Consider the following 18,060-nt stretch of genomic DNA (forward strand, 5'->3'; position numbering starts at 1 on the left):
TGCGGGACTCGATCCCCGGACTCCAGGATCATGACCTGAGCCGAAAGCAGTCGCTTAACCAACTGAGCCACCCAGGCGCCCTCCAGGTCACACCTTTAAAAGGTAGGGAGTGGGGATGCCTGGGTGGCTCAGTCAGTTAAGAGTCTGCCTTTGCTCAGGTCATGATCCCAGGGTCCTTGCTCAGTGGGGAGCCTGCTTCTTCCTCTGCCTGCTGCTTCCCCTGCTGTGCTCTCTCTCTCTGACAAATAAATATATAAAATCTTAAAAAAAAAAAAGCGGGGGGGCGGGTAGGGAGTGTGTTCTCTTTCTCTTAACCCCCTGTTCAGTGGCTGGAATGCAGATGTGATGGCCTGAGCTAGAGCAGCCATCTTAGACTCTGAACTGGAAGCCACACAGTAAGGATAGCAGAGCAACAATACAAAGGGAACCTGGGGTCCCCAATAAAGTGGCACTGTCACATCACCTCTGAACTGCCTACAGTCAAGGGGTTAAGCTAAAGAGAATAAACTTCTATCTCATTTAAAACACTGGATTTTGGAGTCTCCTCATTATAACAGCTTCTTTGAGTGTCCTTTAACTGAGACAATGAACAAAAGAACAAAATAAATGAAGACAGGAAAGCCTGAAAGAAGGAATAAGTGGTTAGGGGAGAGAGATCTTTTCAGAACGTAAATCTGATTATGTCTTGCCCCTGCTTCAAACCCCTAGTGTCTTCCTCAAAATCCTAACTGTGCCTGCAAAACCCTCAGTTACAGGGCTCCTCCTTCCTCAGGAGCCCCACCACAAGCCACTCTTCCCCGTACTTTTTGTTCTAGCCACTCTGACCTTCCAGACCCTTGACCAAGCCAGGCTTTCTCTCACCTCAGGCCATTTGCATGAGCTGTTCCGTCTGCCTGGATTGCTCTTTATCTGCTTACACATCACTTCCTCAGGGAAAGTCCCCCTGGGTGGGGCCCCATCACATGCTATCCCAATGCTCCCCACCTAGATGACTACTGTGCATTGTCTGAGAGCTTCAGGAAAGTAGAACTGGGCCTGCCTTGTTCACCGATTTATCCCCTGGGGCCCAGCACACAAGTGCTAAATGACTGGCTGAATGCTATACTGAGGGAACTGAGGGAACTGAGGGAACAGCCCCGGTGAAGAACAATGACTTGGATCTTGAGTCGCGGGTCTCTAGCTCCTGCCACGTCATAGTGCAAGATGGTGAACAAGGGAATGAACCAGGTGTCCAGAGGGCTCTGACAGAAACTCACTCTGTGGCCTCATCTTCTCTTCTCTGGAACTTTACTTCCTATAAAATGGCAGGCTAGGGCTACAGCAGGGGTGTTTGAAGATTTTTTTTTTTTCAGCTACTAAAACTTCCCTCAGATAAAATACTGAGAATCCAATATGATTATGTGAAGTGAAAGGGGGTGTCTGGTGGTAGTCATGCATGGGGCCTGCAGCTCCCCAAGCCCTCTTGCTGACGAAAGCAATTTCTGAGGTAACTTCAAGGTGCCCCTCTCTGCCAGACACCACTTGAAAATCACTCAGCTAGATGGCCTCAAAGAGTCCTCTCAGGCAGCTATTTGGTCCTTAGAAATATCTAGCAGTGGTGCCCAAATTACACATGTTACCATGGAAACCACCACTATATATCCCATCCATAGGAAAATGTTTTATTTCCTAATGTGGTGGATTTCTGGGGTATCTGCCTAAGCCCAGGGGCTAAAGATGCTCCCTTCCTCTGGGACTTAGCCCTTTCCACCTTTCTGGGGTAGACCCCCTGACCACTAGGTTTATATACTGGACCCCACTCCCCTCACCTTACCTGATTGGCCAACAGGTAGACTACTGACTCTAGGTAGGCCAAACAGGCTTTCTCAATGAGAAATTGGAATTGGGACCTGGAGACTTGATCGCTCAGTGGGGGTAGAACTATAACATATAAACAAGACAGCCATATCCCCTAGCCAAGAGGATAGAGGCAAGGAAAAGGGAGTCTACAGACAAGAGAGGAGGAATCAAGAAGATTCAGAGAAAGCAGTGTTCTGTTAACATCTGAGCCTGGGATCCTGGGCCCCCCAAGGGTGGGCGGCACACCACCCTCAGGCTCCTGAGCTACCCTTACCCATTCGCTTCCCTACTTTGCTTCTATGAGCTCCAGTACGACCTGTTGCTTGCAACCAAATACAGCCCTGGTTTATGAAGTCACTTCTAGGTAAAGGCCTCAACCCTGAGCCATACCCCAGTTCCTGGTAAAGCAGAACCATGCGGCCACCAGGACAGGAGGCCCACCCAACCCAGGGCAGGGCCCATGGCCGGGTCGGGCTGAGAAAGAGGCTCACCTCAGCCAGGCTGGCGTTCCGCCTCCTCAGGCAGAGGCAGGCGGCCATGGCCAAGGCCTCAGCGCAGTTGTCCAGCAGCCGCCCGGCTCCCTTCTCCAGGTACTTCCGACAGATCTCCTTAGCCATCACCGTTTCCACGCCCGTCTTCCTGCCGCACAGCGAGGTGCTGCTGCTGGGGATTGCACTGAGGAGTAAATCCTTCTGCGGGAAGGAGAGGATAAGCATCCCCGTGTGAGCTGCAGGGATGCGGGATTTCACCACACCTGCCCCAACCGCCCCCGCGACGGCGCCAGACGTGCAAAACCTCGAGGAAACCAGGATTTTAAGAAAGAAATGCAAGGATCCGGGGCGCCTGGGTGGCTCAGTCGTTAAGCGTCTGCCTTTGGCTCGGGTCATGGTCCCAGGGTCCTGGGATCGAGCCCCGCATCGGGCTGCCTGCTCGGTGGGAAGCCTGCTTCTCCCTCTCCCACTCCCCCTGCTTATGTTCCCTCTCTCGCTGTCTCTCTGGCAAATAAATAAATAAAATCTTTTAAAAAGAAAGAAAGAGGGCGCCTGGGTGGCTCAGTTGGTTAAGCGACTGCCTTCGGCTCGGGTCATGATCCTGGAGTCCCGGATCGAGTCCCGGGATCGAGTCCCGCATCGGGCTCCCTGCTCGGCGGGGAGTCTGCTTCCCCCTCTCCCACTCCCCGTTTGTGTTCCCTCTCTCGCTGTGTCTTTCTCTGTCAAATAAATAAATAAAATCTTTAAAAAAAATAAAATAAAATAAAAATTAAAAAAATTAAAAAATTAAAAAGAAAGAAAGAAATGCAAGGATCCAAGAAACAAGTAAAAAAGCCAGAGCTGGAGAATTGCTAAATTCCCTACACATACAGGGCATTCCATAGTACACTCCACCAAGGCAGGGGCTTAACCTAGGCCTCAGTTGCTTCATCAGGAAAATGGGGATGATAGGATCAACACAAAGATTAAAAGATATAATGCATCTAGGGGCGCCTGGGTGGCTCAGGTCAGGATCTCAGGGTCCTGGGATCCAGCAGGGAGTCTGCTTCTCCCTCTCCCTCTGCCCCTCCTACCCACCCACCCCCAGCCACCCACTGGTGCTCGAGGGCTCTCTCTCTGAAATAAATAAATAAAATCTTTAAAAAAAAAAAGATATAACGCATCTAAAGCAAAAGTGTGACACTTAACACAGAATAAAGATTCAATAGTCTATTAGTGATAATAATTAATAGTAATAATTAATAGCCACCATTTCTATACTACTACATGCTGGGTACTTTACTTACATCAATAATTTAATCTTATTAACAATTTCAGGCACGCTCTTTTATGACATAAAATACACATTTTAGGATGTAGGTTCTGACCCATGCATATTTATTTATTTATTAAAGTTTGAGAAGATTTATTTTTTTTAAGTTTTATTTATTTAAGTAATTTCTACATAAGGTGGGGCTGGAACTCACGACACTGATATCAAAAGTTGCATACTCTTCCAAATGAACCAGCCAGGCGGCCCTAACCCATGTATATTTAATAGGAGATCTACTATATAAATATTATGTACACTTATATATATATTTTATAAATTTTGTATTTACATATAAGTTTTATAACATTTTATACTATATAGAAAGCAGGAATTATGCATATAACAGAAGATATGCTACATATTTTTACATAAATTTAAATTTATATTTAAAAATACATATATTGGGGCGCCTGGGTGGCTCAGTCGTTAAGCGTCTGCCTTCGGCTCGTTAAGCATCTGCCTTCAGCAGGGTCCTGGGATCAAGCCCCGCATCGGGCTCCCTCCTCCACGGAGAGCTTGCTTCTCCCTCTCCCATTCCCCCTGCTTGTGTTCCCTCTCTCACTGTCTCTCTCTCTCTGTCAAATAAATAAATAAAATCCTTAGAAAAAAAAAAAAAATAAAAATACATATATTTATGTAAAAATATATATCATATTTATATAGTATAAATTATGTTTCATAATATTTCATAAGTATATATTTATGTATTTGCAAATATATAAATGTTACAAATACATTAAATACTTTGATTATATATTAAATATATTATAAGGAAATATTAATTATGTATAATATTGACTGATATACTATATAGCGCATTAATCTATTATATTCACATATGAAACATTGATATTTATGTTTTTATATTTGTGATATATTTATTGTGTAAATAATAAAACATTTATATATAAATTTTCCATGTATATTCTATTTGTTATATATGTTTTGTTTTTTGTTTTTTGAGAGTGAGAGAGCATGAGCAAGAGCACTAGTGAGAGAGCATGAGCAAAGGGAGAGGCAGAGGGAGAGGGAGAAGCAGACTCCCCACTGAGCTTGGAGCCCAACGTGGGGCTCGATCCCAGGACTCCAGGATCATGACCTGAGCCGAAGACAGACGCTTAACCCACTGAGCCACCCAGGGATCCCTCTATTTTCTTTTTTATACCTTCCCATACTTACTAAATGTTCTACAAGCTTAGAAAATTTTAAATTAAAAGTTTTTTGTTTGTGTTGTTTTTAATGTCAAGAGTTCCCACTTTCCCATCCATAACTATGGCCATCAGAAACCCCAGATTTTGTGACAATCTGGCACCTGCTGACCTTTCCCATCTCATCTCCTCCCCCTGTGATTCACTGTACTCAGTCACTCTGGCTTCTTTCTGTTCTTGGAAGCACCTAAACTCATCCTGCCCCAGGGCCTTTGCACTTGCTGTTCCCGCTGCCTAGAATGCTCCTCCTCTAAATCTCACTGCATCCTAGTCCCTCACTTCAGTCAGGTCTCTGCTCAGATGTCACCTTCTCCAAGAAGGCTTCCCTGACCTAAAAGACCCCTCTCCCTGCTCCTCCACTCTATCCCCTAACCTTATTTCACATTTCTTTTTTTTTTTTAAGATTTTTTTATTTATTTTTGAGAGAGAGAGCATGAGTGAGAGGGCCATGCAGGGAGCCCAAGCAGGACTTGATCCCAGGACCCCAGGACCATGACCTGAGCTGAAGGCAGATGCCCAACTGACTGAGCCACCCAGGAGCCACTTATTTCACTTTTTTTTTTTTTTTAATTTGAGAGAGAGAGAATGAGAGAGAGCAAGCACATGAGAGGGGGAGGGTCAGAGGGAGAAGCAGACTCCCTGCCGAGCAGGGAGCCCGATGAGGGACTCAATCCCGGGACTCCAGGATCATGACCTGAGCCGAAGGCAGTCGCTTAACCAACTGAGCCACCCAGGCGCCCTATTTCACATTTCTTAATAGCACATCTCACTGGCCTGGAATTACACACATTTCCATTTACTTGAATACAGTTTGCTCTCCCCCACTAGAATGAAAGTTCCAAAAACTTCCTCCTGCTCACCTCTATATCGCCAAATCCAAAAACAGTGTCTGGCACATAGTAAGTACTTCACAAATGTTTTCACAAATTGTACATCCTAACTTATTTTTTAGCTAAATTTCTTTTCTTTTTTATGTCATTTTATTTTTTATTTTTATTTTTTTAAAGATTTTATTGATTTATTTGCGAGAGAGAGAATGAGAGACAGAGAGCATGAGAGGGAGGAGGGTCAGAGGGAGAAGCAGACTCCTCGCCGAGCAGGGAGCCCGATGCGGGACTCGATCCCGGGACTCCAGGATCATGACCTGAGCCGAAGGCAGTTGCTTAACCAACCGAGCCACCCAGGCGCCCTGTCATTTTATTATTTTTAACAGAAGTGACTCATTAAATATAAAACTAATTTTTATTGCTTTATACAGATTTTCATAAAAATACATTTACAACTCTGAAAAAAAAGATTATCAGAGATTATCAGGCATGGGCTGCGATATTTGCTTCAAAAACAAAACAAGACAGTCACCACTCTGCCTTAGTTTCCCCATCCAGAAAATGGGTTGTCTGAGGATCCAATAACACCTACATGCCTGACACTGTAAGGAATTCAATACCTGGAGACTAAAAACCTCCAGCTAGCCATGGTTGCCTCTATGAATACCCTTTTGCACAATTCTTTCATGTGAGCTCTGCCTTAAAAGGTATCATGGTGTTTAAAGTTGATAAGTCAAAAAATACCAGGAGAGTGTTATTTTCAGATATAGAAGTTACCACCATCTGAAACAGAATCAGAAACTGTTCAAAAGGGGCATCTGGGTGGCTCAGTCGGTTAAGGGTCTGCCTTCGGCTCAGGTCATGATCCCAGGGTCCTGGGATCGAGCCCCACGATGGGCTCCTTGCTTCGCGGGGAGCCTGCTTCTCCCTCTCCCTCTGCCTGCTGCTCCCCTTGCTTGTGCTCTCTCTCTCTGTCTAATAAATAAAATCTTAAAAAAAAAAGAAAAGAAAAGAAAGAGACTATTCAAAACAACTGGCCTGAAAGAATGATAGAAGCAGAGGCTCACCATTTGACTCCCCCCAGTGAAGTTGTGGATCTCATCTGGCAAGAGTCATCAGGAGATGCTAAGAACACTCAGGGGTAGGGTGATGAAGGAACTTAGGGATGGGGGGAGTCAGCAACTGCACCTGGACCCACTGATGAACCTCAGCACTGGAAGGAGGAGGACCCACTATGTGCCTCATGTTGTGATGCTGTGGGAAGCACCAGGGACCACCCAGGAAGCAGCACTGATCATGAATCTAACCAAGTCTCAGGACAAGAGGTAGAGAGAAACACGTTAAGAATACCACAAGAATGGGAGGTGGGGGCTGGGTACCTCAGTCAATTGAGCGTCTGACTCTTGGTTTTGGCTCAGGTCGTGATCTCAGGGGCATGAGATGGAGCCCCTTAGTTAGGTTCTGTGCTTGGCATGGAGTCTGCTTGAGATTCTCTCTCTCCCTCTGCTTCTGCCCCTTCCCCCACTCGCACACGTGTGTGCTTTCTCTCTCTCTCTTTCTCTAAATGAATTTTTTTTTAAGTCTTTAAAAAAAAAAAAGAATACCACAAGGATGTAAAAATCCAGAACATGAGAGACTTACAGAACAAATGACTCACTTTATGCAAAAATGCAATGAGATATGGAAAGAAAACATGGGGAGGGGTGCAGTTGGGAGAACAGAAGAGTTTCAAGTGCTGCCTGGCTGGCTCAATCAGAAGAGCATGTGGCTCTTGGTCTCAGAGGTTGTAAGTTCGAGCCCCACATGGGGTGTAGAGATTACTTAAATAATTTTAAAAAAACTTAAAAACTTAAAAAAAAAAGCTCTACTCCTCTTCATCAGTTTGAGAGGAAGCACCTTTCCTGACTTGATGTTGAGGCCATTAGAACAGCTGGCTTTTTTTATGTTTCAAGAAACATAGTTATTTGTTTAAAGATGTATCTATTTATCGAGGGGAGGGAGTGGGGGAGGAGCAGAGGGAAACGGAGAGAAAGTCCCAAGCATAAGTCCCAACATACGGCTTCATCCCACCACCCCAAGATCATGACCTGAGCTGAAACCAAGAGTCAGATGCTTAACCGACTCTGCCACCCAGGGACCCCTTTTTTATTTTTCTAAATATTTGTAAGAAACATAATTAATGGTAACATGTGGACTTTGTATCAGTTTCAAATAAACCAACTTTAATGATTTTTTTTTTATTTATTCATTTGAGACACAGAGATACAGAGAGAGAGAGAGAGAGAGTGCATGAGCAGGGAGAGAGGCAGAGGGAGAGGGAGAAGCAGGCTCCCCACTGAGCAGGAAGCCCGATGCGGGGCTCGATCCCAGGACGCTGGGATCATGACCTGAGCCGAAGGCAGACGCTTAACCATCTGAGCCACCCAGGCGCCCCTCAAACAAACCAACTTTAAAAAGCAATTTTTGAGACAACTTGGGAAATTTAAACATGGAATGGGCATTAAATGATATTAAGGAATTAAGAAAACTATTTTATGGGTGGAATAACATAATATCTTGGATATGCTTTAAAATACACACACACATACACACACACACACGTTTTTAAATTTATTTATTTGAGAGAGAGTGAACAAGCACAAGCAGGGGGAGCGGCAGGCAGAGGGAGAAGCAGGCTCCCTGCTCAGCGGGAAACCTGCTTCTCCCTCTTCCTCTGCTTGCTGCTCTGCCTACTTGTGCTCCCTCTCTATCTCTCTCTCTCTGTCAAATAAATAAATAAATAAATAAATAAATAAATAAATAAATAAATAAATAAATAATTTTTTTAAAAAAAAAGAAATAAGAACAGGAAGCAGGGAGAAGGGACTGACTATAAAGTTGCCCAAGGGAATTTTCTGGAATGATGAAAATACTCCATATCTAGATTATGGTGGTGTTGGTTACATAACTGTCCACACTTTCCAAAATTTATACCATTCTGTACACCTCACAAGTGTGAATTATACCTCAACAGAAATGAACGCACATGTCCACAGTGAGACCCGCACAGAAAAGTACCTAGCAGCTACAGGTATAACAGTCAAAAACTGGAAACACACCAAATGTCCATCAACAGGTGAGCGGACACACGGTGGCACATCCCTGCAATGGAACATTACTCAGCAAAACTAAATGAACCATGGACCCACAAAAGAGCATGGGACGTATCTCAGAATAACCATGCTGAGTGGAAAAATCCAGACACCAGAAGAGCCAACTCTCTCTGATTTCATTGATATGAAAGTCCAGAGAGTGGAACCTCATGCGGTGACAGAAAGCAGATCAGTGGCGGCAGGGGATGGCAGGGTCTGGGAGGCGCGGGAGGGCAGGATTACCAAGGAGAAGAGGTAACTTCCAGAGTAGTAGGCACGGTCACGAACATGACTTGGTGAAGATTTCACAGATATATACATATGTCAAAATTCATCACGTTATACACTTCATTCTCACTACTTATAAACATTATAAACTTATTTATAAATAATTGCATGGAATTACCAGGGTGTGTGATTATACTGTAATTTCCTTCACCACCTCCCAACTGACAGATATTTTACTTGTTTGTAGCTGTTTTCTAACATAAATAACGCTACAGTGAACAGCCGTGTCCGTCTTTCCTCCCTTGTATGTATGTGTCCCTTTGAATAAGTGAAATGACCGCATCAGAAGGCACACCCATGTTAAACTTCGATGGAAACCACCCGATGACCTTCGGAAAACACTGTGGCCACAAACACTCCCCCGAGGGTGGAAGAGAGGCCTGCTTCTTCCCACCACTAGGTGCTAGCAGTTTTCATCTCTGATTTGAATCTTAATAACATGCTCAATCTTCATTTATTAAGGTTTTTTAAAAAAATTCTATCCTCCACATTTTTTTAAAGTAAACTCTACGCCCAACATGGGGCTTGAACTCACGACACCAAGATCAAGAGTCGCGCGCTCCACTGACTGAGCCAGCCAGGCGCCCCCTCCTCCACATTTTTAGAAACCATCAACAAAAACACCTTCTAGGAAATCTCACATAAGTATCTCAAAAGACTCCGCTTGCGACGTTCATCTAGGGAGACCCAGAGGACTGTTAGGGAATTCACCCCAAGAAAACCGTCAGAATATGAGAAACCACCTCAAACTGCCCCAAACCACATCTGAGGTGCTGAAACCCACCTCTTTGTAATATCTGGGACCCAGTCTCCAAAAGTGGAATGACTTTCTGTGGGTAGGAAGGCCTTCAGCTCCCCACCCCAGGGCCCAAGGGATGTTTTGGGGGCCCAGTCACCAAAAAAAGCCAGCTGATCTAATGGCCTCAACATCAAGTCAGGAAAGGTGCTTCCTCTCAAACTGATGAAGAGTAGAGCTTTCACAGGATTTGGAACTCTGCAGAAGACATGGGTTCAAATCCCAGTTCCACCACTGATCTCACTGTGGGGGGGCGGGCGTGACACAAGTCTCTTCACCTTGGCCTTAGTTTTCTCATCTGCAAAATGGGGATGATAATAATCCTGAATTCATATGGCTGGACTGTCATGAGAATTAAACAGTCAGCAGAGTGTCAGGGTTAAGAACTCAGGAGCTGCAGTCCAGAAGACCTGACGTGGAAGTCCGTCTCTGCCACTTAGCAAAGCCGAGATCTCGGGTGAACCTCGGAGCCTGCTTGTTCAAGGGCAGGTGAACGTCATGACCCTGTCAATCTTGGGGGGATTTTGTGATGACTTAGAAAGATAATATATGTAAAGTGCCAAACACAGAGTCTGGCTCTGCTGTTATATTTTTGAAATGACCCTGTATGTGTATATATGTGAATGATAGTTCTTTGAACCCACAAAATGAAAATTATTGCTTTTATTAAAGGAACCTGTTAAAGAGGGCTGACTTTTACCAACTTGAAGACAAATCCTATTTGACTGCCAGATGTGTAAAGAGAAGAAACGGGATTCCCCTAAACATTCTAAGTTCTCTTATCATGAACTTGGCTGGCTGGTAAGAGGGGGAGAGGTTAAGGTTACTTTGCAAATCAAACTGCAGACTGAGACCTCATAACCACCTGTAAAATGGGTGGAGTGGAGGTCCTTGCCCTCCTGACCCCCTCCCCACAGCCCCCAGTAGCAAGCCAGAAGTGACTGGTTCCCTTACCAGGTAAACGGGGCTTCGGTTGTTATCCATTGCAGGGATGCCAGTGAGGACCTCAGCTAGCACCTGGAGAGAACATGCAGTTAGCACGGTTCAGACACTCATGCAAAAGTTCAGGCAGGAGATTCAGGCCAAGAGCAACGATTCTTCTTAGTAACAAAGGCTGAGCTCCAGGCCCAGCTCTGCCATTTACCAGTACAGACACTTGCCCCAAATTGGGAACATGGGAATATCACTAAATACCTCCTCCTAACTAAACACACCACCCAGCTGCTAGTAAAAGGTTCAAATGTATAGCAAGTCAGGGAGGATGGAAACCAAACGTGTGCGTATTACCGTCAGTTTTACATGTATATCCATATAAATATATAATATGTATGTTTATATATGCATACTATATACTTATATAAAAATATGTATATATAAATGTGTGTGTAAATATGTATATTTACATACACATACTATATATTTATATATAAATGTGTATATACACATACACATATCACATTTTTCTATATATACATGTATCTACACACACACACTATATTTTAAAGATCATTTCATTTAAAAACCCATCAGAAATGGTAAGCAGGCGGGCGCCTGGGTGGCTCAGTTGGTTAAGCTTCAGACTCTTGGTTTAAACTCAGATCATGACCTCTCAGTTGTGATATCGAGCCTGGCGCTGGGCTCTGCGCTGAGCCTGGAGCCTGCTTAAGATTCTCTCTCCTCGGGCGCCTGGGTGGCTCAGTCGGTTAAGCGACTGCCTTCGGCTCAGGTCATGATCCCAGGGTCCTGGGATCGAGCCCCACGATGGGCTCCCTGCTCTGCGGGGAGCCTGCTTCTCCCTCTCCCACTCCCCCTGCTTGTGTTCCCTCTCTCACTGTGTCTCTCTCTGTCAAATAAATAAATAAAATCTTTAAAAAAAAAAAAAAAGATTCTCTCTCCTCTCCCTCTGCCCCTCCCCTCTACACACTCACACTCTCTCTAAAAAAAAAAAAGTCAGGGGTAAACAAAAATCAGGAGTGAGAGTGTGAAGGTAGGAATACCACAACAATAATCATCTTGATAAGTGTAGGGTACTCTGCTAACTATATACATTATCTTATTAATCTCCATATATGTCACTATCCCATTTTACAGAGGACAAAACAGGCCCAGAGTTAGAGGTGAGGTACCTGAGGTCACAGAGCTGAAAGTAACTAAGCTGGGGCTCAAACCCACACTCTTAAGCCCTACACTGGATTGCCTGGCAGCCTCAGGGTTCAGTCCTGCTGGGTTTTAGAAGGGCAAGCCCCACTGAGCTTCACTGAGCCCCTCAGGGTGGAGCTGATGGGGGCAAGGAAACCAGAAGAGCCCACGGGAGACAGAAGGAAGGAGAATCTGGCATCTGGAGGTCAGGATCAGAGCAGAAGGTGGCTCGGGAGGGCACTAGTGGGAGAGGTGGACTGACAAGAGACGGAGCAGAGAGAGAGGAAGCACAGAGTTTGAGGCTCGAGAGGAAGAGAGAGGGCACGGTCCGAGAGGCAGCTATTTGCTCTTGGCAAAGGCCAGCCAAACACTGTCGCTTTTCTCAGCCAGCATTTCCCAGACTGGGTTCCATGGGACACTGGTGTGGAGAGAGACTGAGGAAACAAGGTTCCACAGTCAAATGAATTTGGGAAGTGCTGAGTACCATTTGCCCAGCTGTGGTGAATTCACAATTACATTAAAGGCTCATTACCATATTAAAGTCTCTGATTAATTTTGTGGTAAAGAAATCTGCTTGACTCTGCTTAACCCAGCATTGGTCATACCTATTTGGCCACAAAACCCTTTAAATACATCAAACCTACAGAGACCTCAAGGGTGTTCCATAGAATGTACTTTGGGGACTGCTATACTCAGACCATGAGCTCCTGGGGGAAGGACTGTGTTTTAGTGACATTTTTATTCCAACTGCCTAGCACACAGTGATGACAGGACGGTGGTGGTGAGGAGCGAGGGGGGATGCATAGGTGGATACTGAATGGATGAGTGGCAGTTGAATGGATGGATATTGGATGAGTAGTTGAATGGATGACTGGACAGATGGATGGACAAAATGAACAGACAACTGGATAGACAATTAGATGGCTGGCTGGCTGGCTGGCTGGCTGGGAAATAGAGAAGGAAGGAGCTTCACAGAAACTGCTATACTTCAAGGGTTGGCAACCTTTTTCTGTAACAGGCCAGACAGTAAGTATTTTAGGCTTTGTGGGCCACAAACCAAATCTCTGTCACATATTCTTCTTTTTTTTAAAGATTTCATTTATTTATTTGTGAGAGAGAGAGCATGAGCAGGGGGAGGGGCAGAGGGTAGAGGGAGAAGCAGGCTCCCCACCGCAGGGAGCCCGACGAGGAGCTCAATCCCAGGACCCCAAGTTCATGACCTGAGCCGAAGTCAGACGCTTAAATGACTGAGCCACCCAGGCACCCCACATATTCTTCTTTTATTAGCAGTATTATTACATCTTTTATAAATGTAAAAACTATTCTTAGTTATAAGCTGTACAAAATATGCCCCGGGCCATAGTTTGCCAACCCCTACTATATTTTGATGGACTATATCTAGGGGCCTCTATTATATCTTCTGCTTACAAAGGAGCTGTGGGAAGGACAAATAAGGACAGGCCCAAGGCCAAGCAGAGAAGGGAGCTCTTACGATTCCACAGCTGAAGATGTCCACTCGTTTTGTCAGCTGCCCCACCCTGATGAAATCTTCCGGCAGATATGCGGCAGAGGCCTGGAAAAGGTGAGTCTTCATCATGGTATATTTTGACCTCTTGTTGTTAGGACACAGGTGAGCCATTGGATGAGCCAGCTTGGGGGTAAAGTTCTGGTCTAGCAAAACATTGGAGCTGTGGAAAAGAAAGCAGAGGGAGGGGCGCCTGGGTGACTCATTCGTTAAACTTTTGCCTTCGGCTCAGGTCATGATCCCAGGGTCCTGGGAACGAGCCCCGCATCGGGCTCCCTGCTTGGCGGGAAGCCTGCTTCTCCCTCTCCCTCTCCCACTCCCCCTGCTTGTGTTCCTGCTCTCGCTCTCTCTCTCTGTCAAATAAATAAATAAAATCTTTTTTTAAAAAAGAAAGAAAACAGGGCGCCTGGGTGGCTCAGTTGGTTAAGCGACTGCCTTCGGCTCAGGTCATAATCCTGGAGTCCCAGGATCGAGTTCCGCATCTGGCTCCCTGCTCGGCAGGGAGTCTGCTTCTCCCTCTGACCCTCCTCCCTCTCATGCTCTCTGTCTCAAATAAATAAATAAAATCTTTTTAAAAATAAATAAATAAATAAATAAAATTAAAAAAGAAAGAAAACAGAACTTTCTCACTTGGAGCTGGACAAGAAGAGGTTGCCATGGAGAGCTTTTCAGAAAACAACTTCATGATAAGCAGCATTGGCCCCGGCAAGTTAAGGGTCACTTTAGACCCACCATCTGGATTTTCTGAGCCAGCCCTGGTGAGGGAAGGGAGTGGCAACCCACTCCCACCAGCAAAGGAGGATGGAGCTAAGATTAGTTGTGCTGCCCCAGGAATGGCATTTGGGGTAGCCAACAAGGTGTGGCCTTCTTGGCCCCCAAAGATGTCAAACCCTCATCAACTTCAGCTTGCTAAGACCATGGGCTATGTAGGCTTGGTCCCCTCTGAAACTGTTCTGACCCCCAGCTCTGGCCCGACTGACTCGAGTCTAAATGCCACCATCCTCTGTGACTGGTCCTGCCCAGAGCATGGGGAATACGAAGAACAATAAAAACATTCTTGGACCTAGGCACCTGACCTGTGGGTGTCAACACTCTCAGAAGGTACTTCAAAGGAAAAAACAAACAACAAGCGAGAACACAACTAAGTTACATGTGTAAAAATAATCAAACTAACCCTAAATAGTTGTTTAAAAAATAGACATCAGGAGCACCTGGGTGGCGCAGTCGGTTAAGCATCCAACTCTTGGTTTTGGCTCAGGTCATGATCTCGGGGTCATGGGATCAAGCCCCACATCGGGCTCCATGCTCAGTGTGGAATCTGCTTGGGATTCTTTCTCCCTCTGTCCCTCCCCCCCAACCAAATAAATAAATCTTTAAAAAAAAAAACAGACATTAAGTCCAATATCCACTGTTAGGAGTGGTTAAGTAAATTATGGGCCAATCCCTTCAACGGAAAACTAAAAAGTCACTAAAAATGATGGCATGCAACATGCGGAAAGATTTGCCCTGTTTAAATAAAGGGGTAAAAAAGAAAATATGAATTGGTAAGCAGGTGACAGTGCTCCCTTAGGGCTAAGACTTCTGTGTGGGCAGGTGCTGAAGAAAGGGAGGCCAGGCGATGAGTCAGGGCACCAGGGCCAGAATGACCTCTCACCCTTTCATTTCCTTTCTTGCTATTACAGCTGTTTGTGCAATCAGACAAAAATCAGGGAGAAAAAAAGAGGACAAGGCTTCCACTTGCCAAATAGAGAACTTTGAGGAAGTATGAGTTCTACAGTTTCAAGGTCAGTTTTGCCAGATTTTCTGGTATTTTCTGGAATCTCTCCCCATGCTGCCAGTCCCCAGGCAGGACTCTCTTGTTCTTGGGAGCACGGTGCTAAGATACTGGGTTGCACGCCTACCCTGCAGGAAGCTTCCCTGACATGAGTTGCTTTTGCCAACAGATACATAAGCAGGGGGTGGGTGTCCAGGAAGACTCTGAGCGGGGAGCTCAAAATCCTAGGGGGCTTGGCCTAAAGCTCCAGGATCGGGTCCAGACCAGCTGCTGGGTTGGAAGTAAAAGGCCTCAGGGGTGTGGGGTGCTCAAAAAAGACAAGCATAGTGATAGGTGGGCAGTGTATAGGGACAGCAGAAACCCTGATTTTTGAGGGAATAACAAAGAAAGAGAGAAGAGATCCAAGGTTGGTGAGGAGGGAAGAGCCATCCAAAGAAGAGAGACCTGGGGTGCCTAGGTGGCTCAGTCGGTTAAGCGTCTGCCTTCAGCTCAGTTCATGATCCCGGGGTCCTGGGATCGAGCCCCACATCGGGCTCCCTGCTCAGCAGGAAGCCTGCTTCTCCCTCTCCCACTCCACCTGCTTGAATTCCCTCTCTCACTGTCTCTCTCTCTGTCAAATAAATAAATAAAATCTTAAAAAAAAAAAAGTCTTAATATTAAAAGAAAAAAAGCAAAGAAGAGAGACCGAGGAAGAGGGAGGGGAAGGGGCGCAGGAAGGTGTTCAGCTCTGCGCCACAGGGCAGGCCCTCGGCAGGGTCCAGCCCACCACTCTCACCTCTTGACGTTGCCGTGGATGATCTCCAAGCCGTGCAGATGCCCCACAGCTCGGAGCAGCCCAGAGCAGATGCCGGCACGCTGGGGCCAGAGGAGGGGGTCTGCGCCTCCCTAAGGAAAAGAGAAAGGGGCAGACACAGTCACACGTCTGCCTTTTCAAAGTCCCAGCGGCCTCCTGTTTCTTCTCCAGACCTTCACGTGCTCTGCAACAGGGACTGGCCAGCACGGCGTACCGGCAGCGTACCAGTTCCGACATCAGAAGACCTAGACGTAAATCCCAGCTCAGACACGCACTAGCTGTGTGACTTTGGGAAAGACACTTGATATCCCTGAGCCTCAGTTTCTTCTTCAGTTACAAAATGGAAATGTTAATCCCTATGCCTCTCTAGGATTGCTCTAAGGACTCAGAGGAGGATATGGTAGGGAGTATATGGTATATGAGTATACGGTATGCCCCTAGTGTGGTGCCTGCCACACAGTGGGTGCTCAGTGACCTGCAGCTGTTTTGAAGCATGATTATACAGAGGCAGGTCTGGAATCTTCCTCTAGGAGGGGACGCCTGGGAGAGAGGCTAAGGAGCTTGTGATAGCACACCAAGCACATGGGCCTTATGCCAATTTTACGTGTATTTGGGGAGGCTTCACAGGGGCTGATGGGGATTGTGGGGTGAGCTAAAACCCCCACCATCTCCAGGTTCTGCCACTGTTGTTCTAAGACTGAAACTCCAGGCTCAATCACAACTTATTTTTCAAGTCCTGTCGTAGGCCCCACATCCTCTAAGAGCTGCCTTGCCAACCGATTCCCTCTCAAAAACTCTGAAATCCAGAGCCACATGAACCCTGTTTAAATTCCAGCCCTGACACCTGTCAGCTGTGTTCCTTTGGGCAGGTCACTTTGCCTCTCTGTGCCAGAAACTCCTCTTTTGGAAAATAGGGGATACCTCTTGAGTTGTAGCAAGGCCTGAAGGGAACATGTGCAAAACCTTTATCGTGGTGTCTCGCACCATGCGAGAGCACAACAAACCTAACAATCATTATTATACCATGAATACTGCTTTGTCTGGTCTCTTTTAAGGGAAGCAGTATTTCTCTTGGGGAATAAATCTTCCCCCTATTTCACGATTTTATGGGAAGGAGGTTTGTTTGCTTTTAAAACTGTAATTTTAATAGGTATTATGCTCACGTGCTATAATATGTGAAAGGTACTGAAAGGTATATAGTAAAATTTCCTTTCCTGTCCCATGCCCCAGCTACCTAGCTCACTTCCCCAGAGGCAGCCAAAGCAACAGTTTTTTGTAACCTTCCAGAGATAGCCCATAAAGACACAAGCAAATAGACATATAATAGAATAGCATTTTTAATAAAAATTTGCTTCTACTTCTCCATACTCTGTATCTCTTAATTATTTTTCTTGTCCTATTGCATTGACTAGCACCCCCAGAACAATGTTAAATAAAATTAGTACTATGGATACCTTTGTCTTGCTCTTGAAGTTCCTCTTCTCAAATAATTTTTTTATAAGTTTTTACCTGAAGATGTTTAGCCAGATCTCATCTATCCCAGCCTAACTTCTCTCTGGATGACCCCTCTCCCTTCTGGAAGTCCTTAAACCTTGAGTCCCTAACTGGATGCTACCTAGTGCTGTTCTCTGACCATGACCCAGCCCCTTACCTGACCCTGGAGTCTGTCCTGTAAAGAACCATTTGCCATGTATGGGTAGATCAAGCTGTAAAACTGATTTCCAGTGCAGAAGCCCAGCAGAGGTAAGACGTTGGGGTGGCAGCATCTGAAATCAGGTATTAGTGCAGAGGTGAGGAGTCAGACAGAAAGAAGAATCAAAGACTGCTCCACTTCCTCACCTCCCACCCCTCTTCTACCCCCTCTACCCCAGTGAGGTCACCAGTGACTTCCCAGGTACCAAATGCTCTGACCCCTGAGGGCCCAGCACCAGGGTAGA

The 18,060-nt window shown here is 45.7% G+C and overlaps 1 protein-coding gene across 2 annotated transcripts in view; it reads right to left on the minus strand.

The window, feature by feature from the left end:
• IRAK2 (interleukin 1 receptor associated kinase 2) overlaps positions 1–18,060 on the minus strand; it is a 59,005-nt gene that overhangs the window by 4,196 nt on the left and 36,749 nt on the right. For both annotated transcript variants that reach the window (XM_034996388.1, XM_034996387.1), the window contains exons 7-11: positions 17,775–17,889; positions 16,106–16,215; positions 13,524–13,719; positions 10,847–10,909; positions 2,331–2,531 (exon numbers count right to left, since the gene is read on the minus strand). In XM_034996388.1, the coding sequence (XP_034852279.1) occupies positions 2,331–2,531; positions 10,847–10,909; positions 13,524–13,719; positions 16,106–16,215; positions 17,775–17,889 (685 nt within the window). The remainder of the gene's footprint in view (positions 1–2,330; positions 2,532–10,846; positions 10,910–13,523; positions 13,720–16,105; positions 16,216–17,774; positions 17,890–18,060) is intronic.

The sequence above is a fragment of the Mirounga leonina genome, unplaced genomic scaffold, assembly GCF_011800145.1.
Source record: "Mirounga leonina isolate KUSES-001 unplaced genomic scaffold, KU_Mleo_1.0 Mir_94, whole genome shotgun sequence".
NCBI lineage: Eukaryota > Metazoa > Chordata > Mammalia > Carnivora > Phocidae > Mirounga > Mirounga leonina.